Source organism: Gobius niger (assembly GCF_951799975.1).
Source record: "Gobius niger genome assembly, chromosome: 19".
In the NCBI taxonomy this organism is placed as follows: domain Eukaryota; kingdom Metazoa; phylum Chordata; class Actinopteri; order Gobiiformes; family Gobiidae; genus Gobius; species Gobius niger.
In genome coordinates, this window is record NC_136870.1 from 18,013,441 (window position 1) to 18,039,529 (window position 26,089).

Consider the following 26,089-nt stretch of genomic DNA (forward strand, 5'->3'; position numbering starts at 1 on the left):
GTGTTGACTTCATGCATCATGAGAAAAGGAGGCTAAAACAAAAGCCGGCCGTCGTCACGTGGCATTGTCCCCGGGAGATCAGATACCAGGAGGAAGCGTTGGTGTGATAAAAATCCCATCATTCACTGCTGTTTCATTTCGCCATGACTGTGTGGCCATAGTCAGAGAATAGCCCTCCCACTGGGCTCTTCACACTCATCACTGTAGTCTTTGTTATGGAGATGGATGCAGGGGCGGAAGTGCAGTAGGGGGGGAAAGGAGGGGGGTGGGGGGGGCAAGGTCAAGTGGGAGGGGACAAATTAGGCAGCTCAAATGTCATGCTACTGAATTATCAACTATGGAAATCGGACCTAGCATTGCAAATGTCAAAAGTACAGCATGTCCAATGATTAGCATACTCTCTTACCCGTCTTATCAGCGGTGTCTCATTTTTGAAAACAGTGGGCCAGATAGTTTGTGATAATCCCAAGCCTGGTGAAATGATGTCACCTGGCATAGAACCCAGACAGAATCAGCTTGCTACAGTGGAGAGCAGACACTAACATGAGCTGTAACTATAGACTAAACTAGAGATGCACCAATCCAGCTTTTTTGCTGCCGATACCGATACTGGGGTCTGAGTAGCTGCCGATATCCAATATAAAATTGACTCTACTCCATTGTAAGATCAATAAAGTCATATTTATTGTCATGTTACAGATCAATTATCAATTATATCTATTGATACACTTTTGGATAAACATTTAACAAGGATTGGACTTTTCCGCACTAAATACCCTTGGGTATATGACAGGCTTTAGGTTAATATAAACAACTTACATTAAGTGATCTGATCAAATATGTGAGCTCAATTATTTCTTAAACTAAAATACAAACACCTGGCTTTAGGTTATGTTATTTTATTTTATTTGGCTACTTTAGGTATTTCTATCATAGTTTGTGACCCAGCCTTGATTAGTTGGCGTGCTCCCGCTAGCTTTAACTTAATTTGTGGAGGTCAGGACCCTCTGGGGGGCCACAAGATAATGTCAAGATTAAATGAAAAGAAAATAGTTTTTAGTGTCAAATAGCAAATACTTTGTGAGACTATATCAAATATCAAAAATTAAAGTGCGCAAAGAAAGCTTGGGAACCTCTTATACCACATTGTTGAAAGATATTTCACTTCTAAACTAGCTACACAGTTAACTTAACATAAATATCATGACATTTTAAGGCCTAAACCACACACTGGCACACTGATGGTGAAGGAAATGATGTGGTTAAGACTGGTGAAGATGCATCGATAAGATCCATTTGCAAACTAACAAATAGCCCTCTCGTGTTCTCAGTATCTTTTCTTGTGCTATTGAGTTGCCTCCGGTTTCGCCTGCTTTCTAATTAGCCCGTAAACGTAAACAGAGGGCAGTGACACAAACATGAAGCATTGTCAACAAATCAATTCTGCTTAGCTAACATAACATCCACTAACACAGGGCTAAAGTTCAACACGCAGCCAGTAGCTTTTATGCTGAAAGAACGGACCCCTTGAGCTCTTGAAATCGACCGGGCGTTTCATCTTCAAGTGTCATTTGTCTGTCGATTTGTCTCTCCAACAGGAAGTGCCATTTTTAGCACATATTTTTCCCCAGCTTGTTTTTCCCTTTTTTTTAAATCTTTTCTTCCTAGAATTAAATCAGCTGGAGTCGAGTCAGTTGGAAATCCCTCTCACTCAAAAGTGGGCAAAAAATAGCAAGTTGCACTCAGGGTTGGCCTCACACTAGACCCTTTGTTTGCTCACTATCAGTCCTTCCCTAGCTCCTTCGCTCCTTTCTTCCCTCCTTTGTCACAAGTCTCCTACTGTTAGTAAAAATAGCAATAGAGCAGCATTGTTCACGTCAGAGAGCAAGTTTGAAGGGTTCGCCTCCTTGTCGAACGCAGAAAGCGGCCCTTCATGTCTTATTTATGGATATGGTGTGTTTGTTTTGCCTTTTAACAATGAATAATACGATAGTGTGTTTTGGAGAATAGCCTGTTGGCAATATAGTGTTTAATAATTTAGCGAAAGGACAGCGTTGGTGCAGGAAAAAAACTCCAGGGTATATAGCCTATAGTATATTGTTCAAGGTACTAACCAGAAGTGGAGAGAAAAGCCCAAATAATATCCAATTAATTAGTCAAGCAAAACTGTGGAGCGTACAAGTCAGATATGGTGTTGTAGTTGAAAGGGCAGACAAAACATAAAATAATAGGGTAATTCTGATATTTCCAAATAAATGTAAAAGACATTGATTTGAAGTTTAAATTTATTGATGGATTTTTGTGTGTCACAAAAAATTGGAATGTTTAAAATGATAAAATGCAATGTTAAAGGGAGATTTCAGGATTTTTGACATAGGGCCTCATTTCCTAGTTATACAGAGTGTTGTTGATTTCTGGAGATTTTTTTTTTCCCTTCTAATTCATGCAGTCCTTATATTTGAAGAGTTTAATGGTGCTAGGCTAGTGCTAGGCTAGTGCATGTTTATAGTAACTAGTAGCCTGCATTAAAAACAGTCTGACCCAAGCACAGTGCACCTGAGGCAAATCACTTAACATAACACCAGACAGATAATTGTTTAAATATAACTATTGTGCATTTAAAAGAAGCATCAGCTTCCTGGTTGTAAGCTACGCAGCTGCGAAGTGATCGGCTAGGTTATCATGGCCGTGGTCATACCGCCTTTGCGATGCCCAATCCCGTCAGACCTTGGAAGCTGAGCAGGGAAGGGCCTGGTCGGTACTTGGATGGGAGACCATTTGGGAACACCAGGAAGCCTAGCGAATGTAGTGAGTGACTGAGTGGTTGGTGGTGGTCGGAGGGGCCGATGGCGCAGACTGGTTGCCTCGCTTCTGTCAGTCTACCCCAGGGCACCTGTGGCTACAATAGTAGTTTGCCACCACCAAGTATGGAATGAATGAATAATGCAATGTAAAGCGTCTTTGAGTGTCCAGAAAAGCGCTATATAAAACCGATGCATTATTATTATTATTATTATTATTATTATTATTATTATTATTATTATTATTATTATTATTATTATTATTATTATTATTATTATTATTATTATTATCGGATCTACAGTAGTTTGTTTACCTGCGGCCGGCATTACTTCATGTGGAATTTACAAAGGAGCTTTCTGCAAATCAGATGTGGCAATGTTTGGAGGACGACCCAATGATTTTGAGAGGTTTTTAATGCAGGCTACTTGTTACCATAGACATGCGCTAGCGTAGCACTAGCTTAGCACCACTAAACTCTTCAAATATAAGGACTGCATGAACTAAAAAAAAATAATCTCCAGAAATCAACCACACTCTGGATCACTAGGAAATGAGGCCCTATGTCAAAAATCCTGAAATATCCCTTTAAGGTATACGTAGTTGATACCCGTAAGGAAATTTGTTCTCTGCATTTGACCCATCCTTCAATGCCACGGCGGTGGGGCACCTTGTAGGAGCATTGGGCAGCCGCAGTAGGCCGGCACCCGGGGACCCATCTCCAGATGTGGAGCTTGGCTAATGGTCAGATCTCGTCCAGCCAGGAATTGAAGCTCGAGCGCTAACCGCCGCGCCACCGTGCCGCCCAAAGTTAATGAAGTTTTTGAGCTGAGACTCGAGCTGGTAAATTCAGGCATATTTTCATGCTTTTTCCCCATTTCCCCGTGCTTGCTCTGTCCATATCCCCTCCTGTCAGACCTCTGTTCTGTGGTCTGTGCTGCCTACGCGCTTCTGAAGAGCCGTCCTGCCCGGCTACTTGAAGCACATCTATGATTTTCTTTTGCCCTGTATCATTAGTGCAAACACAGACTCAGGCCGCTATCAACTGCGGTGATGATAATTGTATTCTGTTGGAGGCAACTGCTAGCTACAATAATATGAGAATACTTCTTGTGTGTGTTTTTATGCTATAGCTTAGGTCCTATAGTTAGCTGTTAGCAATTGCTACATTGAATTCCATCTGTGTTAACCTATTTGAATAATTTATTTCAGGCTTGGGATTCTATCATCATCGTTCACTTCAGATACTAGAGTGTGATAGATAATGGCAGCTAAGAGAGTTTTCTACTTTATAAAAATATATATTGAGTGGATTTCAAGGGTAACATTCAATTTATAACATTTTATCCTTAACTGTATTGAATATTGGTTGTGAAACTTTTCACAATGGTGCCACCTTATACATTGTTTGACATCCAAGTATCACCAGGCCTAGATCAAGATCAATTGAGGACTAAATCAGGTCAATGGAGTAAATCTTGTCTAAACTGGGTGCAAACCATATCTAAACCAGATAAAAACACCTAACTTAATGTAATCTATGTCAGAAGACCCTGAAGAAGCCCAAGTCTCATACCACAGTTTGAGGTATGATACAGTATTTGCTCAGATTTTCTATTACTCCTAACAATTGATTGAAAGTCATAACACCAGAGTCTAATGTTAGCAGCCAGAATGAAACCCCGATGTGCCCGTTTTCTGGTCAGCTGATGAGGGATAGCCCACGCAGAACCCCATTGATCACCGTTTGTCAACGTATCCCCGAACCGTCTATTTCTCCCTCTCTGGGGCTTTCTGTGTTTCACCTGGACAGATTAACTGCAAGGTCACACCGTCCCACTTCTCTCAGCACATTGTGAGTATTTCTGCAGTGCCCACACTCGCTGAGGCGGCTGCGACAGGCGTGTTATGCAATCTGTCATATTGTTTGAGTGCTGTTTTGTCTGGTCTGGTCTGGGCTTCCATTGTGTCAGGAGGCTGCACACAAGTACTACACCTGTGCACTGTGACCTTGTCCTATAGCTGTCCTCTAGACTGGAGCAGGAGAGATACTGTGGTAAATGTTAAGGACAGAAATGGATCCAATGTCATGTTTGTGTTTTTCGCTTTTAGTGTGAAGTTTATTGATATTGTGCGGCTGCTTGTAATAGTGCATCCATTCGAGTTGATTTAAACCACTACTGAGACTACTGTGTGTGATAGTGCATGTGTAAGCTCTTAGCTGTCCAGGAGTTTCCAATTGTTTCAAATTGGTTCAAATTAGCAGCAGTAGTAGTTTGTTCTCTCCGGTCATTGTAAACATTTAGAACACATGCCACATGTTTTTCAAAGATCTTGTACAAGAAAACGTGTACTTTAAAGGAACAGGCCACTGTTTTAACATACTGAGATATGTTCATACCTGAGCTTAGACGAGTTGATGCGTATCTGTCTGGTCTTTGTGCGTGCACTCAGTCACGCAAACAGACCAAAGACGTTGTTAGCATTTATCCTCTCCCAGCATATACCTATAGCTCCAAACTGGGGTGAAGTTAGAAGCGACCAAGCTCTTCCACGTTTTCCCTATTTAAAAACAGTAGTACAAGAACAGTTACACAAAATTAAACATGTACATTTTCTAAGTCAATATAAAGGGGCACTATATTGTAAGGAGTTCTTCGACTTTACTGCGCGGACGTCGACGTGCTCCTAAGGTATTATCTACTTAGAAAATTGATATGTTTCATTTTGCGTAACTATACTTGGATCGTGTAACTTTTCACTGAACTGTATTCAAATAGGGAAAACGTGGAAGAGCTTGGTCGCTTCTAACTTCACCCGAGTTTGGAGCTATAGGTATATGCTGGGAGAGGATAAATGCTAACAACGTTTTTGGTCTATGTGCGTGACTGAGCGCACGCACAAAGCCCAGACAGGTACGCATCAACTTGTCTAAGCTCAGGCAAGAGCATTTCTCAGTATGTAAAAACGGTGGCCTGTTCCTTTAAGTATTCTGAGTGCTGCTGAATGATGCCTGACCAAAAGGGTTTAGGCTGATGTCGAGACTTATAGTGCCTAACCCCATTTACAACAGTGACACATATTACTTTACTCTAATACCAACGATGGTAACACATGAGCACAAACCTTAAATTTCAAGAATAAAAATTATGTTTTCCGTCCACGATTAACTTTAACCTTTTTTCTAATGATCGTCATTCAAGTGTTATATACTTTTCCATTATGTTTTACTTAATAGTTTTGGAGCCCTTAAGTTGATTAGGTTAACTGTTCCATAGATCAACTCTTTTGACTCATATTTATTTTTTTAATTTTTTAATTTATTTCATTCATTTAAAAATGCAAAAACAGCATTTAGCATGAATGAAAAGGAGCAGAAAGAAGTAAACACATATACACCTCCTCTTTTAGTCCTCGCCATGGGTTTTTGTATCATATGAATTCCTCTGAGGCAGTGTCTAGATTCTCTTGTTTGAAACCTCCTCTTGTAAACAGTGAGGAAGCAAATTACTTTACTTTGATCTATGTGATAGTAGTACATGTTGAGACTTCTTTATATTTGGCTTTTTGTCACCTACTCCATAAATATTTATAACAGCAATCCGTAATCATTCCACACTTCTTCCCCTCTTTCTGTCGCAAACATCGTGCGCTCTTGATTTGACTGACCTTGTTTGGACCCAGTCCCGTCTCTCTGGGTCAGGACTTAGCCCGGGACATGATTGCTGCTGCTGACCGGGCCTGGCCTGCCAAAAACGCTACACGGCCCCGGTGCCACGCAACTGTTCCTATGACAAATCCAACACATCCATTTTATTGGCTGAAAGGAGAAGTCGTCCAGGGCAACGGCCACAATGTCCACGCCCCCACACCTCCCCCCCACCCCCCCCCCCCTTCTGTGCCTGCGTGTCGCACATCTGGGATATGGATTAACCCCCAATTTTAGAGGGATTTAGGAGGCAAATACCTGCCACTTCGACCCTGGACTTGTTCAACCTTGTTAGCAATGGGAAAGGGGCAAAAGTAAATCAAGCCTAAATCATAACATAATTAGTAATAAAAATGGGATAAGAACAAGAACCCAATTTAGAGAGGATTAATAAAATACTTTACCTCGTTCCTCAACCCTGAGCACCTTAGTACTTCACCCACTAACAATAGGAACCTAATTAGCGTTTGCATAATTTGATTGGGTCTCAATGTGGCTATTCTTGGCATCTCTTGGCTTGCTTTTGTTTGCGCCTCCAAATTACATCATCAGAAACCATTGGGCTCTCTGTTTACAAGAATAACTCATTCAAAACTGCCCCGTAACGCTACTGCAATCCCCGCAATTACTGTACACAATTAAGAAGAGGAATTGGCTCGCAGGCCCTTAAAGCTTAATAAATCAAACAAAACATTAAAACATTATAATGATGGAGAGTTGGACGCCGCTACACTGTGAATGAGAATGGTGTAAACAGGGTATTTCTGTTGCAAAAACACACTGGCACCTCCGCCTCCACACGTCCCATCAGCGGAGTCCAAATTTAGGTGGAAAAAAAAGAGTGGAGAATCTCAGCTGTTGAACCGCTGTGGGCAGGAGTGGTGGAGTGGGATAGAAGAGGGCACTCCTGTCCAAAATAATACACGCCTGTTTAGGAAAGAGAGACCGATTGTTTAGTTGAATGGATTACACAGGTTTTGGACAGCGCAACACTTCCAAGGAAAAAAACGTGGGTAAGCGTACCATTATAAAACGAAAAGAGGCCCAAATCAGGATTAAGACTGGTCTAAAGCAACGATTACTGAAGAAAACACGAAGATTAAAGTGTGGCTGGATGCTACAAGGGCTAAACAGTTTTATAGCCAGGCTGAATCAGATACAAGACTAAATGGCCAGGACGAGTCAAAACCACATCTCTCAACTAACAAAATCAGAACGCAGGACTAAACCTGGACTGCCCAAATCAGAAACAAAGTGTTGGATCTAAAACAAGACTAGATCAAGACTTTCAAGCCTCCAGAGCATCTCTAGTTGAACCTCGTGCAACATCAGTGTTCCTCTTCCACAATGTAGTGCCAATTCTCTATCAGCTTCATGGTGCTTGTATGTAAAAATTGGCAGTTACCTCCAACAAACTGTACCTTTTATATCCTCAAGTGGGTGCTTTAGATGGTTAGCTGGCACTTCCCACTGAGCTTTAGTAGGACGAGAGAGAGAGAGAGAGAGAGAGAGAGAGAGTGAGGGAGTTTCCTGGCCATCTGTTCGCTCCTCTGACCTACTATCTGCCACAACTGGAGCAGCGTCCTCCGCGGCCCTGCCCACCCCCCTCACCCTCCAGCCGATAATCCCAATGTTTGTCTTCTTCAAAAGACAGCCACCTCACCATTGACGGGACTTCCTATGCCTCACTTATTGCTGGGATTTGCTTAAGACAAATACTTTATTCGTCAACGTTGAAACAGGAAGAGGGGAGGAATGTGTGCTTGCGTGCGAGAAAGCTAGTTTAAACCATGCCATAAAGTGTCCACTTGTTTACATTTGGTTAAATGAATACCTTTAATCTGCATGCCGCAAAATGTTCAATTAAAACAACAGTGATTATAAACCATGGGGAAAAATCTGATGTCTAGGACTGTGCAATTTATCAAATATCAATCTCAATCAAATGGTCAATGCCAGTTGTCATTTTGAGCCAATTTTGTGGCAGTAACAGCAGAGGAATTTGACCGTGTATGGACTTTTTATGTGTTGAATGGTACTGGAGTGAAAAGGATTCATTTGTTGTTTGAGCTGAGGTTATTTAGAAATGTCTATCTTGTCATGTTCATGAACCATGTTAGGAAAAGCCATATATATTTGCCCAGTACTGTCTAAATGCCCACTACATCTCAAATGCGTTAATGCGTTTATAAAAAGGTCCTAAAATGTAGCAGATTTTTAAAAATGTTTTTGTCAAATTAACACAGTAAACGTATTGCCATGCCAAAACACATTACCACCATAAAAGTGTATAAAGGTGCATCTGTATTCCTCTCACCACAGGCCTGTTAAATGTGTTGTTGTTGCTGCACATGGACACAACTTAACCTATATATACGGCGCACGCTGCACTGGTTGAACCCACGTGGACAAGCAGCTGACAGCCTGTTGTTCGGAAACGAAAGTGTCAATTAAATCCCTGTATCTGTAGCATCACAGCCTGTGTGAACTTGCCAGGGGCCACGGGTCATGACATACATCTGAGTGTGTGGGCGCATAGATATTCAGCAGAGTCTACACTGCAAAACATTACTTAAAATGACATGCAATCAGAATATTGATCTTGTTTTGTGTGGTTAGGACGCATTTTTCCCATATTAATCGAAATTTAGTCAACATGCAAAATTGACTTTTTAGACATTTTTTGTATCATGTTGCCTGGAGCAGTGTATCGAGCCATTAGCACATCTTCGAGTAATATTTAGATCTTCACCGACGGATATTCTTAGCAGCAACAGCTCCCAAAAAGCTTCCCTTGAGGTCCTACATTATGCAAGAAATGCTTCCCTCACCTCTCGATCTCTTACTAGGATTAATCCTCTCAGCGTGGAGTAAAAACACCCACTATAGCCAAGTCTATTCTTTTTGCTTTTCTTATTTTTATCTCTTTATTGACACAGCTGCACAGCGAAGGGGAGCAAGAGGAGGGAGTGGGAGGGGCTTATGGAGATTTCTTGAAATTCAGGAAGTGCTGGCTATTTTGTTTTCGCTGCTTTAAATAAATATGGCTTTTTCTAACCAGAAACGTGCATGATAGAAATAAAATGTGTTATTTTTATCTTAACATTCTTACTAAATACCTGCAAAATGCATATTAACCCCTCTTTAATATATGTGTTATATTTTAGATTGTTTACTTGTTGATATGTGCCTTAAGTTTTACAAATATTTTAGTTAAAGCCACACCGTGTAGAAATTTACCCGATAAAAAAAATTGAAATACTAGCATTTATTTTATGACAAACATTTTCATCATTGAAAAAATGCCTCATAAATGTACAAACAAACATTTATGAGGATCACCTAAGATATGACTGTAAACTTTACTGGGAGTGGGTACGTCTCCAGCTCATCTCCATGGAGAATTTGAGATTTAAACAGGTTAGTTTCTCATCCAAATACACTATTTTCTTACACTGGACTTTAGGAGCATGTTTTGTTTTGTCGGCAATAGTATAGTCCAAAATGTTACGCAGTGTACCTTTAAGAATCATATTAAATACAGTGTTAAGTGTCTTTAAATAACCTTTGAAGCCATGGAAACGTTCTGAAATGCACATAATTCTTGTATTATTATTATTATTATAGCTGTAATATTGTGTTTAAATGTGTGGTGTGAAGAGAACCCACCGTTTTGGAACTGATCAGAAATAGCTCAAGGAAGTACTTCTAAATTCAGACCAAAATGCTCTGAAGATATTTTTTTGCAGTGCAGCAGACTTGTAGATCAGGGATTGGTTCGTGGGCGATAAACCAGGGCACTACAAAGCCACCAGCTGTGTCTTCCTCAAGAATCAGGCAATGCCACGTGAGAGGTTACCCCCAGTGCACGCACGGCCCGCCTGTCATCTAGCCTGCCTGTTTGGCTAATGCACTGTTACTTAGGATGCAAATACTGTATTTTGTGCCTCGATAATCCACATTCTGCTAATCCCTCTAAATACAAAGGTAACCTAAATCAAAAGCCATTAGACGTCGGAAGTGTACACAAGCGAGCGGCTCTCTCTGAACCTGTCATTTCAGTAATGGCTTTGCAATATTGCACGTGATTACTAATTCATCAGCTTGCTGCAGTTTGTGACAGTAAACGTCCAATGCGTTAGGAAACAACAATATGAATTACATAATAAATTGTTACTTTAGAATCAATTAGATTTTTGGTCCTGCTCATAAATTTAGTCCTGCTTATTAGTCCTAGAATGCCAGGTAGAGTAATGCTTATAATCTATTGTCCAACTAAGCAAAAGCAATTTATTTAAATAAGCTTAAATAGCCCTAATCTGAATAATGTACATAATGTCCCCAAGGCAGTAAAACAATACATTCAATAAAACATTTTCGGTAAACGTGACGTGCAGTTTGCATCAAGGCTACCCTGCACAGCGCAGTCTATAAGAAGCTCGCTAAGTGTTCATTGGTGCGTGAAAACCCAACGATACTGAATACATTTCAGAGAGCAGGGGTTGGTTCGGTTTCAAAAGAAGCTATCAAAACAGGACAAGGTTTTTTTATGCTGCGGGTTGCCAAGGCGACGGGCCCAAGTTTCGTCAGAGCCAAAGTACGGCGACTTTGTATCACAGATGGACAGAGAGCCCGCAGAGAATAAAATAGGAAATTAATTCAGAAGAGAGTGCTAAATCGGACTTTTCTCACCTAAGAAGATAGGAAACTGTTCGTGCAGCATCCTGAAATGACTGATCTCGGGCTGGAGTGGATTATGGGTCAGATTGACAAAACCAAGTCCGAAGCAGACAGAATGTTGATCAAAGCACAGGACTAGGGCTGCACGATATTGGAAAACCTAGTTGCAAGTATTATTTTTAGTTTTTACTTTCTGGGCTTTGTGTGGTGTGAGGCCTCCCAGTGCATTGTTTGGGTTTTCAGGCCAGTGTCTCCTGAAGGTCCCAGAGACTCGTTTTAAAACCCAAGTGGACCTCTCCTTTCAGGCTGTTGCCCTGAGGCTCTGGATGATCTGCCCCTGTGCCCTCCTGTGGCCAACTCTGTGGACTCATTCAAAAAGACACTTGTTTAGGAAAGCTTTTTAAATGTTGTATTAAAGCAGTACTAAGTAGCTTGTTTACCTTAATAAATCCTTTTCGTAGTCCCTCTGGGGGTAATACAAGCATTGATGGGATGATTGGGGGGGTCTTTCATCTCCCCCCGGTGTCTCTGGCCAGAAAACCACACTTGTAGGAATCACGAAGAAGAAGCTAACTGGCTAACAGGCAATGCTAACTGCGGGCTAGCACTACTTAAACAGTATTTACAGCCAAAGTTTGAGTGAAAAAAATGATCTCCATTGTGTAATTCGATGTACAATATCCCTCTCTCCCCTTGTCTTTTCTGTGAGTGTAGTATTTGCTCTCACGGACAATACATGAGTAAAAAACGTAACATGCTACGACACCTGCAGTGGCGCTTATGGCCTCTAGGGGCATGAGTTACTTAGTTCTGCTTTAATGTTTTTGATTAGATTCACAATTTATGTTCAAGATTAAATTCACTGCGCATTTAAACACATCGAGGAGAGTTAGCATTTAAGACTGAAACATGAACTGCCAAACTAATACCTGGCTGGCACCGCTGGAAGAAAAGTTTGTGCCATCGGTCGTACCTGCACCACGTTTTAAAAAACCCCTTTGCTAAACGTTGCTACCGAGAGGCTGCAAGTTGTGGAGAAAATACTGTGCAAATGACCCAAGAATGTGTGAGAAAACGAATGTGGCTGGTCGAGCGTACAAGGTGTGCATGCGTAATTGTGTTGGAGAGGCTAAATGGGTTTTTAAACTGCGTGTGAGTGAGAGTGTATTTGGGAGAGGAATGGGGAGAAGGAGTGAGGGGACTGAGAGTAGCAGCTGCAGAATTAACATGCTGGAGGTGCTTATGTAAACCGCCATAGTGTCAGACCAATGACTGTGGGAAGGTTGCCCTGTGACTGTTAATGCAAGAGGAATGTCAGTGGTTTTTATGTCAAAATAGCTGTAAAATACTATTGACAATTGTTGGTGAATGGGGAATTTCTTTGTGTAGTGATTCTTGTAGGGTTATGGAACAAACATTTCTGTTATAGCAGAGTTTGGAGTCCGTGACTAGACCTGTCACGATAACAGAATTTGAAGTTCGACATTGAGCCATGATGACCTTTTAAAGAAGAACTAAGTAACTTGTTTACCTTAATAAATAAGTTTCATAGTCCCTCTGGGGCTAATACACGTGTTAATGGGATGATTGGGGGGTATTTAATTTCCCCCTGGTCTCTGTCCAGAACACCACAATTGCAGCTTTCCTGCCTCCGGGCCGGAGGAGCAATATACACTAATAGGATCATGAAGAAGAAGCTAACAGGCTAACGGGCAAAGCTAACTGGAGGCTAGCGCCACTTAAACAGTATTTACAGCCAGGTTTGAGTTTGTCTTTTCTGTCGGCGTAGTATTTACTCCATAGACACATTATTAATAGACCGTCATTCCTCACTCCTCCCCGTTTACCACAATGACCACGTTCGAGACTACGCCTCCCCAGCTCTGACGCAGTTTGTTCCTAAAAAGGGCATAAGGGCAGGATCTTCACAGTAGACTCAGCCCTTGCTTGACATGTAGTTCACGCAGCTCCAATGCTAACAGTCCGATCCTCATTAGTACAAGATTTCTAAAAATGTTCTAACAAAAATCAGCCTGGTTTCTTTAGTTGTAACTAACCCTTATCACAGAAGGAATATCAAGCTGTAGAAAGTTTAGGAAAATTAGAAACCAAGGTTTAAAGTTTTTTTTAACTTGCCTAAAGTGCAATGCTTTCATTTGGGAGACTAGCGGCTATTATGGAGGTACGACAGCAATGGCGGCTCCTAGTGTCGTCGTCACAAAGCAGAGAAGCCGGCGGCCATTGATTTACTCTCACGAACAATTAATGAGTAAAAAAAACGCAACATGCTACGACACCTGTAGTGGCGCTTATGGCCTCTAGGGGCATGAGTTGCTTTGTTCTGCTTTAATCCCACAGAAATGAACTCTAAAGCTTAAAAATGACAGCAAAGCTTTGTTTGAAAAGTACTGAATCAATATCCCACTTTAAACATGAAATACAATGAAATACAACCAACTTACAGTAAAAAATAAATATTACGTTACAAGAAATGCAAATAAATGTACAGACGTTTAACATTGAGCCCAAGAATGTATTGTTTATTTGTCATTTATTGAATTATAAGCTCCTACAACGCCATTGATTATGTATTTAAAAACACTTTATCTTCCACCCTACCTTTCTATTGACGCTACTTACCTGTCCTTCTACTTCCAATTGCCTTTGGAACAATGAAGGATATCTAATGAAAACCTGATAACACAGTGCATTATATTTCCAGTCTTCTCTCAATGGTTAAGCCCTCTGGAGGTATCTAATCACAATACTAGTTTATTTCGAAGCCCTTTATTAAATCGATGTTTTTACCGTACTGTCTTTGCACCTGAAGACGAACATAGATCTCTTTCAGAATTAGCATGCCGCGTGTGCTTATCTGAACCGCCTTAATGCTAGGTTCACTGTAGGAAGTCGGCTCTGTCCACAGCAGAGGAACTTTAGTGGTTGTAATTGATTTTTCTCTGTATTTGATCCACACACTGCTGTGAACTGATACGGCCCAGGGGATCTGGGGAGGAGCTGCGGCTGCCTCCACTAAAAAAAGATCAATACCTCTGAGATGCATCATGGCGGCGATATTAATGTGTGTCACTTATTGTATAGTAGCCATCATGTTAACTAAAGATCTTTACAATGCAACCACAGAAAGAAATCCGTCAACGGTGCAATCTTATACTGCATTAGCGGTGTCATCTGTCATAAACGGATTCTATATTTAGCATGTCGGATTGTTCATGACGCAAAAGGAAGAATGGTTTTCTTAAAGTATTGAACTGTCTTTGCTCCAAATATGTGCAGTTCAATTAGCTCTTATGTGACAGTTAATGCATTTATTAAAACTTCCGTGTTTTCCCAATGGGGGAGTTTGTCCTTGCACTTCTTGGCTCAGGCATGGACAAGGACATACTGGTTAAACCACCGTACTCCGAACTGGCAAACGCTCTGATACTGATCCACTGTCACCCCGTATATGCAAACTCCACCTGAACATGCACACATTTCTAATACAAAAGTAATCAACATTTCTGCAGAATTCATGCAACGCTTTGTTATCTTTAGCCAAGCTTCGCAATGAGAAAACAAAAGTGGTTTACGGCTCTCTGTTGTCTACTCCACCGCGCTCCCAAGGCTACACCCCTAGTCGTGTGTTAAATTGTTTTGAAATGAAGCATCTGGGAGAAGTGGGTAAAATGAGTTCTGCTAATTTCCTTCTGCCTCTGCGTTCCCTGCAGGTGTTTGCTACCTATCCCAACGAGGACTACGACCGACGCAATGAAGACGTGGATCCCATGGCGGCGTCCGCGGAGTACGAGCTGGAGAAGAGGGTGGAGAGGCTGGACCTGTTCCCCGTGGAGCTCGAGAAAGGTACTAGGCCTTAAAGACTGTTCTGCAACTATCGTCAAAAACGACAGGAATCACTTTAATCTACTGTATTGTATATTCTCTACTGTATCGATCAGAGCGGTGATTATTTCGCCTGTATTTCACAAACAAGTTTACATTCTCAAATAAGCAATATACTGTATTTATAGTGTGGTACCTTCCTATTCTTTCCTTTACCAATCTACTAATACTACTGTACCTGTCTGACTACACGTTCACTACAAGTCAAATGTTTTAGGACACTCAATTCTTGCCAGTTTCTTGAAAATTATTAAGTTTAATGGCTCGTTGTAATTTGAAATGAAACCGTAGAGCAAATACACAATACATATTAAGAAAAACAAAATAAATGTGTGAACCAAAATGTATTCTAAACCTGTGATTCATCAAAGTAGTACCTCGGGCAGATCTGAAGACACTCGTGGCAAAAGACGAGGCGTTCTCAAACTTACCTGCAGTGCAGATGTAAACACCAACCAAACCTCCTTCCCGTCTTCCTTTGGACAGTGAAAGTCCCAGTTCTCATCTGTACCTGTCAGGAATCTGCTTATGCAAAGCCTTTTCTCCAAAGGGCAGACGCTTGTTATCTCATAAATAGTGTTTATTTTACTGAGAACAGGGTGGGTGGTAGGTACACTGCCTTCAGAACATTATGCTGTGACAACATTGACGTATATTTGTCCCTGTTTAGAAGCATCTCTTTCGTTTATCATGGAGGAAACATGGACGATTTACGGTTATGCAAAGTTTACTGTATTTAATGTAATTAGCTTTTTTCTTCTTCAAATACTACCACCATTCATCATTTTCTGTATGTGTTTTGGTGAATAACGAAGCTCCAAATGTAGACACAAATATATTCTCCAGAAAACTAAAAATAAATGGTGCTTGCTGCTGTCCATCTCTTCAAAGTTATGCATAACGTCCCTTTAACATTAGGTTAATCCATTTATGCATTACACTTATTTTTGTCCCTGTGTATTGCTCATGTTGCTTTAAAACTCCTTTGGGGCGTCCGCTTTGCCTATAACAATGAGTGCAGTTTTCAAGGGAAATTATTGAAGGTAGCTCTGTGTTCTAGCTACTTAAATTATAATGCATATGACACATTGACCATCCATTTCAGCAGAATAGTTAACATAATTATAATAAACATTTGTGGGGGGGAATAAGAAAATGACCTACTTTTCCATGGTTTAACACTGAATAACTGTCTCCATGTAACCATATAAAAGGGTCATGAGCAGGTCCCTGTTCTATCCTTAGCATATGGAACTCTCTCTCTTCTTCATCATAAATTCTTTTTTTTTCCAACTTTTCTTCATAACATTGACACTTGCTGGTGTTAAACTTTGATTAATGCTCACCAGTGGCTTTATCCGGCAAGTAATATCCTTGAAATATGAAAACGTTCTCTGTTACTAAACACCTGGAGCAGTACTATTTTATCCTCCTGTGCCACATAATCACTTATACCTGTCCTCTTGGGATACATAAATATCCTATTCCCATCCAGTTCGCAATGCATAGGTTAATTATTGTAACTGAGGGTAAATATTGCGGTCAGACATTACAAAAAATACTTACGATTAAATAGGCATTTTATTATGTTTGCCATAGAAATACAGCATTTTAGGGACTACTAGCAAGCACTGTACTTTGAATACCATTAGCGGTCACTGTCCAAATGCTGTTACATGAATAATACTGGGCATTCTTCATTTAGATGTTATTGCTTTACTATTACGTAACCCATCAGGAATTCCAGATATCATAGTGTTTTTGAAGATGCTGTGTTTTTATTTTATTTTCTTCTACTTCCTCTTCATTTGAACTGACTCCCCCCCATCCCTGCTATTATTTAACTTGTCCAAATACAACTCTAATGTGCCCTTGTTTGAAAGATTTGTAATTTTCTTGTCCTGTTTATTGATCGATGCTGATAGCAGGGCTTATAACCATCTGCATAAAGTATAAATCCGTTGGCAGAAAGCCTCTGTCGATTTTAATGGCCGCAGAGACTTATGTGTACAACTTGTCTGCGGTTAAGTCACTCCACTCACCTCCACTTGATCTAAGAATTGATTTTGGCATTATTCTGAATGGTTGTAAATGTTAAATCTTGTCAAACAAAAGTTTTTCCCATTTTTAAGTTCATATTCGTGTGTAGCGGTGGCTTCTTGGGTACAGACATTATGTTGCATTGTTGATAGCACGAACCCTGTGACACAAAATGCACATCTTTCATAAATGTATAGTCACATAAATTTCAACACAGCAATGACAGTATTTTCTCCTCTTTCAGACAGCGATGGCCTGGGCATCAGTATCATCGGGATGGGGGCAGGAGCGGACATGGGTTTGGAGAAACTGGGCATCTTTGTGAAGACGGTCACAGACGGGGGAGCTGCTCACCGAGACAACAGGTCAGGGCGGACATGAGTTTGTGAATTGAAGACGATACTTACTTTCATATTCTAAAGGTAAATCTTACTTTCAGAATATGAAAGCAAGATTTACTTTCATATTGTGTACAGCCCTTATGTCTTTCGAATACTGGATGCTCACGTCAGTCAGTACAGCTTCAGCGACGCTAACAACATTCATCCCCAGCTAACCCTCTCCTCTGCTCTACTTCCAGGATCCAGGTGAATGATCTGATCGTGGAGGTGGATGGGACCAGTCTGGTGGGAGTAACTCAGAACTTCGCAGCCTCTGTTCTCAGGAACACCTCAGGAACCGTCAAGTGAGCGCCGCTAAAAATAACCCCCATTATAATTCTCTCAGCGTTGCAGGTTTTCAGGACTTGTCGACACCTACGTATACAATATCACACTTTGAAACTTGCTGGCTGCTCTGACTTACAATGGCTGTTCTTTCAGGCTTGCTGTAACTGAGACCAGAGCATGTTCAGTGATGTGAAAGCCAAAAGAGCCCCACTCTGTGAAAAATGCCCAATCTCATAAGGGGCTAATCTGTCTATAATATTAAAGGTTGATTCTTTAAGGGAAATTTCAGGATTTTTGACAGAGGGCCTCATTTCCTAGTTATCCAGAGTGTTGTTGATTTCTGTAGATATATATTTTGGTAATTTCATGCAGTCCTTATATTTGAAGAGTTTAGTCGGGCTAGGCTAGTGCTAGGCTAGTGCATGTCTATGGTAACTAGTAGCCTGCATTATAAACCTCTTCAAAATCATCGGGTCGTCCTCCAAACGTTGCCATATCTTATTTGTAGAAAGCTCCTTTGGGAATTCCACGTGTAGTAATGTACAAACTACTGTAGATCCGGTAACGGAGCAGATCACTCCGCCACTGCCTAGCTTACATTCAGGAAGCTGATGCCACTCAAATATAAGTTATTTTAAAATGCAAAATGGTTATATTAAAAAAAAAAAAAATTCTGTCAACACACACATTTATATATCGGTAGTCTGGTCCTATAAGTGATTTGCCTCAGGTGCACCGTGCTTGGGTCAGACTCTTTTTAATGCGGGCTACTAGTTACCATAGACATGCACTAGCCTAGCACTAGCCTAGCACTAGCCTAGCACTAGCCTAGCACTAGCCTAGCACTAGCCTAGCACTAGCCTAGCACTAGCCTAGCACTAGCCTAGCACCACTAAACTCTTCAAATATAAGGACTGCATGAATGAAAAAAAAATATATATCTCCAGAAATCAACAACACTCTGGATAACTAGGAAATGAGGCCCTATGCCAAAATATCCCTTTAAGAGGCAATAGTATTCAATAATCTCTTCACCTGCCAATATCTTTCTGATGTACCATCAGAGTCAACACTATCACATCCTGTCAGCTTCGATTAAATGTCCTCCCACTCCACTCAGGAGTAAGCTGAGTATGAATAGGCCTCTAGTTTGTGTGTTTAAAGTGTAATGTCCTCATCTCAAACAACCCAGTCCATCGACAACATTCAAATCTCTGCTGCAATTGAATATTCCTGTACGACTTAAGAGCGAGCATCTCAAGTTGGCTTTCTAGAAACCATAATTTTCCAGTTAAATTCTTAATTGTCATTCATAACTCCAGTCAATTACATGTATTCCCTATGGTTCAGGAATGGATCTGAATAATTAGAGCTGCTGTTATAATATTTTAGCTGTTTACTGTAAGTGGCTGCTCTCTAACTCCGCCTTCATCGTTCAAACCCATTCATAAATAATTGATTATGGGCTTGATGGTCAACAGTTACAGTTGTTAGTTAGTGACAAAGATCACAGCCCTCCACAGATAGCGCTCATGCATTATAAATCCGCCGCGCTGCATTTCAATGGCTTAAGAGCGCTGACCTATTCATAAAAAATGTGCGGCAGGAAGAAGTCTGTTAGCGAGTGTTTAATTACCCGGTCGAGTTGCAGAAATTGAAAGGTTGCAGCGGTTGGCTTAATAACAGTGTATGGCTCAAGCATGATTTGCAGCAACGTCCCCCTCCTTCACTGTTTATTTCGGAGCCGTAATTAGACCAAGCTTCAACGTTTAAAACCCAAGGATGTTGAATGGATGCGCCACAATGAGCTAAGAGCTTGAGATTAGGGCAGTTTTTAATCTTTGAAGGAAAAGGCCCACAGAGACTGGCTTTGTTTGCTTCTGAACAGGAAGCCATTTTGGGTCTGTCATCAAAGGCATTGCAGATGTTTTACAGCATCAATATTATACTTAAAGCGGTGGATCTCCAACTTGTAAACTATTTGACCTTTCAAGTAGGCCTCCCAGTAGGCCGAGACTCCACTGGATCTAAAATAGACCTAAACTAGATGTAAACCAAATACAAACCAGAAACACCCAACTTGTGTATTAAATTATCTAAGCCTATATAAGAATAATTTGGGAAAGATTTCCCAAAACATAGACAGTGCTATTTCGACATCAACTAAAGAATGTTTATAAATAAACAAACCAGAACCAGGATGCCATACCAAATATGCATTAAGTATATAATGGCCTAGTAGTGTATTTATGCTACGTTCCAGGAAACTGGTAACTGGGATTTTTCCCACTTTGACAATTACGATATACAGCCTCAGAGCGTTCCAGCTGAATGAACTCATCATCATGTAACGTTCAACCAAACGCGGCTAATCCTACAACAGTTATTTACCCCTGCCTGAAACAAGCACATTTTCTCCCGTTCGGCTTTAGCCAAATCTAAAAGCTTCTTGGAAAAAAAGCGGAAAAAAACGACAAAATGAGACGTATATGAGGATGAAAACAAGACACACAAAAAAATCAACAAAAAATGACTAATAATCACACAAAAGCAACAGAAAATGACAAAAAAGCAACCAAAAAATTACAAAAAATAACAACAACAAAATTACGAAAAAGCAACAAAGAATCAACCAAAAATGCACAAAAATGAGACAAAAAAAAAGCAACGATAAAAATGTCAACGACAACAACACGAGGAAAAAAATCTTACATCAGATTCGTAAGTCTCTCAAATCAGGCGTTACTCTGGCCTATAGGCTGTAACCTTTTAGATTTGGGTATAGCTGAACTGGAGAAAATGTGCTCAGTTCAGATGGGGGTTAAGAGGTTACCTAACGGTAGCTAATAAGATGCTAACGTCTTATGATTGTTATGAATGTTTCTCCTTATATATAATTAGAAACATACAACATGAGGTTATTTTGCAGGTTGTGACCAAAAGTAACGTTCACTTCACTGGTGCAGTGGTTTTGTTAAAGTTTTATCATTAGCTGCTTTATTCCACAGCTAATGATAAAAAAGATGATCTGAACTCGAGGCACTCTGGTCATTTCCGAGTTTTCGTGTTGTAATTACCAGTTCGAGCGGCATTCCAAGGCATTTTAAACAAGTGGGAGGTCTGAAATTTACCAGAACCAGTTGCCTGGAACTCAACATTTAACCTCACATTAACACATTTCATTAACTTGTTTTTTTTAATTGTGTAGGCTCTACCAAAAACGATTTTAACTACCATTTGTTTGTGTCGCACTAAATATGCCCCAAGATGTCTCTCTCCGTAGTGATCCACAGTGGCCTAAACACATAAAGACCTCAAGCAAGACCTATAAACCTAATGACTTGTTCAAATTTTACTGCCGTTTGAGACTATAAAAGCTTTAAAAGCCGCGTAATATTGAACTTGCTGACTGTCCCATTTGCAGGTTTGTTATTGGGCGGGAGAAGCCGGGGGAGCAGAGCGAAGTGGCCCAGCTCATTCAGCAGACTCTGGAGCAGGAGCGCTGGCAGAGGGAGATGATGGAGCAGCGCTACAACCAGTACATGGACGAACAAGAGGTCTGTGGTTCACCGTTTACCCGAACATATCAGGCAAAAATGCATGGAGCTTGTAGGACTGGACGATTGCAAAGAAAAAAAGAAACAAGATCGAGATTCACTTCACCATGTTGGATCATTTGAGTGCAGACTTTACAATTTGAAAAGTGTGACAATGAAACCTGCATTGAAAAATTAAAGCTGGAGTCGTACACCAAACTATGCTGTCGGGGTGGGAACCTCTGGGTACCTCACGATTCATACCCGATACATGGCTTACGATTATCTCACGATATGGCGATACTGCGATAATCGATATACTGCGCAAAAATATCCCACGATACATCACGATAAAAAAAAAAAAACATGCTGCTTTTAACCTTTATTTTAATATACTACATATTATTCATCATTTACATTTCTTTTCATGTGCTTTGTACCCCTTTTTTCGGTGTATAAATTATCCCTGACTTACACAAAGAAAATAGGTCTATAGATCTGTCATTTAAATAAACAAGAAACCACAGTCCTGTTTCAAAAGGAATAAATCAACCCCAGATTAACGTTCTTTATAATATAAAAAAAAACTATCATTAAAGTCATTTCTTTGTGTGATGTCGCTAATATGCACGACGTCATCAAAAGTAGCGGAAAATAAAGTATCGGTATCATATCATCCCGCAAAATATCACAATATATCAGAAAATTGATATATCGTCACACTCCTACTATACTGTATTATGCTAAACATCGACCAGCTGAGAATCATTCTTGAATCTTGACACATGACCTACAGGATTGGAAATACTCTGACACCAGCGGCATAAAATTAAGCTCATAAAGCAAATCAAACAAGCTTAAACCTTTTCTACTTCAACATTCAGCTTTGAGGGTTTTGAAGTGTCACGATGAAGCTCTTTGCTGTTCCCTTCACCTGTCAGAGACCATAATCCCATTTCTATTATGTGATTGGTGCACAACATAAAGATATTGTGAAGCAGTGCCTTTGTTTAGCTATCATTTTCCCAAACATTTGCTAAGCACAACATTACACATTCCACGAGACCATTTAACTTAGGTCTTTTATCTGAAAAATGGGATGCTGCTGCCAAGAGAGTCTATAAAAAACATCTAAGTGTGTGTACTATTTGAAGTCTGTCCGGGTTACAAACACAACAGCCTACTAAAGCTGGGATACGTCTTTCCCATTTGGCAATATGAAACCAAATATCCCAAAATGTACTTGCCTTTTTTGAGGCATAATGGAAAAATAAACCTTAAGGGGTATAATTAGGCCTGCATACTACTTAGATTATTCAACATAAAGTAAAAATATAGGCCTTTAAAGTATCATGCCATTATAGCAGTTAGCTTATCCAAGACACATGTGGGCTGGCATTTTGTGAGGGTGGATTCTATGATCTTTTGCGCCATCTAGTGCCCATTTACACACATGACAACACTTGATGTTCTGGGACAGTATTATGTTTTCACTGATTGACACATATTATGCAAAATAATGGATATTTATTTATCATTCGCTGATTTCCGTATTGTGATCCCTTTAGGGCGGAGAATACGGCACAGATGAGGAAGAGGATGACGACGAAGAAGGCAGCCCGTCCTATCCCAGCGCAATAGAGGTGTTTGATTTAGCCGAAAACGAGGACATGTCTCCTCTCGAGACGGACCCTGAGAAACTGGCCCATAAATACAAAGAGGTGAGCACTCGCACGGGTTTAATGAACATCACAATCTTCTGTAATTACACAAAGCACTCATGTAAGGACCTAACATTGAAAATAATATTCTCTTTTTCCCCACATAGCTCCAAATAAAGCACGCAGTGACACAGGCTGAGATTCAACAGCTCAAGAGAAAGGTAAGATGCTGTTAATGTTGTTGTGGTTGTTGTAGTAGAAATATGCCTGAGGTAAATTCAAATTAATCTCGTAAACACCACCTGAACCGAGCATATTTTCTCCAATTTTGCATTACCCAAATCTAAAAGCTTGGGGACAAAAAGTGGGGAAAATTGTGGTGGAAATAACAAAACTAAAGGAATATGAGGATGAAAACACAACAAAAAAGTGACCAAAATGCAATGAACAAGTGACAAAAATGTGACAAAAAAATCAACAAAAAAGTGGCAAAAAAACCCCGGTGAAAAAGCAATAAAAATAGCCACAAAAATACAACAAAAAAGTAACAAAAACAAGGAAAAGTGGCAAAAAATGGGTTGAAAACGCAACCAAAAGAGCCCCCCCAAAAAAGCAACAGAAGAGTGATAAAAAAAGAGATGGAAAAAGTGGCAATAATACGATGACAACACGGCAACAATGTAAGGAAAAAAGATCCATTTAGATCATCTTAGCTTTCAAACGAGGTATAAGACTGGCCTACAGGCTGTGAGCTTTTAAATTTGGGTAAAGCTGAACTGCACTCAATTAAGGCGGGGGTAAGAGTATCTTCACCACCAGCAAAGGAGGAAAATATAGAAAATATAAAACTAAAAAACAATGTTTTTACTTAAAGGGACTGGATGAAAATTGGGTCATTTTATACTCACTACTGCCACCTCAGGTCATACGCGCAACTGCAGCTTCTATATTAAGCTTGTGCATGACGACAAATCGGACCCAAAGTAACAGCTTTTTGAGTGACAGTGCAGGATTTTAGAGGCAGTTGTGCTGAACAGGTCTGAGCTCATTCTACATCTTAGGACATTGCTGGAACAGGGAGGAAAATACATATTTTTTTACATTTTTAAACTATATAAATCCCTTTTTACAACAAAAAGAACACTTTTTGTGTAAATAAAAAAAGAAAACCTTTTCAGAATCAGGTGTGCTCAAACATATCCAATGCCATGTTTTACCTGAATTGACAGTTACACCATGCGGAGCAGGAGAAGCAGCGCTGGCGCATGGACAAAGCTCAGCTGGAGCAGACGCTGCAGGAGAACAAGGAGCGTATGGAGAAGCTCGAGGGATACTGGATGGAGGCGCAGAGTCTATGCCAGGCCGTTGACGAGCACCTCAAGGAGACCCAGGCCCAGTACCAGGCACTCGAGCGCAAGTACAGCAAGGCCAAGCGCCTCATCAAGGAGTATCAGCAGAAGTAAGATAGGACCCGACACAATCACGGTATTACAAGTGAAAAACATAATTTAACTGTTTGCCGTTTTGGTTTATCAGAGAGATTGAGTATTTAAAGAGGGAGACTCAGCGATGTGCACAAGAAGGGGCTGAAGCTACTCTACTGAAGGAGGAGTCGGGGCAACTCCAAGAACAGGTAAGGTTACACACTGATGAGCATCTTATTTAGACCAGTGGTAAAACTAAATCTGCTGCCGTCACTAAGCACTTCTTCTTCTTCATCTTTTCAGGTGGCGGACCTGGAGTGCCAAGTCGAGGAGCTGAAATCCGAACCCTTATAAAAGCCTTTATTTGTTTCACATTTCAAGCAACACATTCCACCTCCATCATCACCCACAGAAGAAGAGGACAGTGCTATAGAACTTACACAAAACGCAGGGTATTTCTGGATACATGGTGACCTTGTTTTTTGGGGCCGAGAACCCGCTCTTTTGGTGCCCCCAGCCTTTGTAATTCCGGCGCTCACTCATATTTATCTGTTTCGGTGAATGCTGGGCGATGATTTTTACCACCAGACTTGTTCTTTTCTTTTCTCGTACTGTTCCTTTGTTTTTGACACCTCAGTATTCCTCATTTCGTGGTGCGTAAAAAAAAACCCAGCTGTTGCTTTTCAATTGCCAAAAGAAGTTTCCTACGATTTGATTTTGCCCAGTTTTTGTGACATTACTTTTAAGTTTGTACATATGTGCCGTGTGATTTTACAATCAGTTTGTTATGTATTATTTTCAATGTGTATAACATTTAACATAGTATAAACTAAGGTAACTTTTATAATATTTAGATAGTTAAGCTTTGGTGAATACTTAATGCACAATTTATAAACATTTACAAACAACACTGCATCAGATTTGGAAAAGGATTTGGGCTGGTTCTTTGTTGGGAATCTGAGCAAGAACAATCATTACTTTTGAGCTCGGACGTAACAAATGACGAGGAGTGCTTTGTAAATGTTTGAAAATTATGAATTAATTGTTTCCGAATACTTAACAATGTGCAACTATTACAAATAGTTACCAAAACTAATGACATCGAGGGTCATTGTTGATTATATGTGACGAAGGATGTACAAAATTTGGAGGGATTTGCACTAAAAAGGACTTTATATAAGGTGCGTCACTGGACTGAAGATTGAATAGAAACGTCTTTGATATTGTACAAAGAGTATCGTCCTTTGTAGGGGCCTAGTCACTTAACCCGGAGAACCACCTGCTGCCTACCTTACAGAGTGTTATATTGTGAATTTTTTACACAACCGAGCGAACTACTTTTTTCTTTCATTTGGAACTCATCGCTTCTTCTTTGCGAACGGACCACAGAGAGACGTGAGCCTCCTCAAACTGCTGTGCCACAAACGTTCTTCTTTTTCTTTCCCTCAAAATGGATGTTGTCAAAAGACTTGTGATATCTTAGTTAGGACTACTGATGTGAAGTACTGGGCCGATACCAGCAGAAATTGTCTTAAGGTTTTAAAAGCTTGTAACCAGCAGCTGCACTTGAAACACCACCGCGTGTAGCACATGGAAACACTGCCAGGTTTCTCTGTTTGACAAATTAACGCACAGTTTAAAATGAAATTGAGTGTAACTTGTATCTCAA

The 26,089-nt window shown here is 40.4% G+C and overlaps 1 protein-coding gene across 5 annotated transcripts in view; it reads left to right on the forward strand.

The window, feature by feature from the left end:
• ppp1r9bb (protein phosphatase 1, regulatory subunit 9Bb) overlaps window positions 1-25,317 on the forward strand; it is a 29,670-nt gene extending 4,353 nt beyond the window's left edge. For 4 of the 5 annotated variants that reach the window (XM_079577143.1, XM_079577144.1, XM_079577141.1 and 1 more), the window contains 9 exons: window positions 14,920-15,052; window positions 17,376-17,496; window positions 17,712-17,816; window positions 21,224-21,356; window positions 22,904-23,056; window positions 23,164-23,217; window positions 24,226-24,455; window positions 24,533-24,629; window positions 24,724-25,317. In XM_079577143.1, coding sequence (XP_079433269.1) covers window positions 14,920-15,052; window positions 17,376-17,496; window positions 17,712-17,816; window positions 21,224-21,356; window positions 22,904-23,056; window positions 23,164-23,217; window positions 24,226-24,455; window positions 24,533-24,629; window positions 24,724-24,774 — 1,077 coding nt within the window. In that variant the 3' untranslated portion in view covers window positions 24,775-25,317. The remainder of the gene's footprint in view (window positions 1-14,919; window positions 15,053-17,375; window positions 17,497-17,711; window positions 17,817-21,223; window positions 21,357-22,903; window positions 23,057-23,163; window positions 23,218-24,225; window positions 24,456-24,532; window positions 24,630-24,723) is intronic. The other variant, XM_079577145.1, reaches the window with a different exon arrangement.
• The last annotated feature ends 772 nt before the right edge of the window (window positions 25,318-26,089 follow it).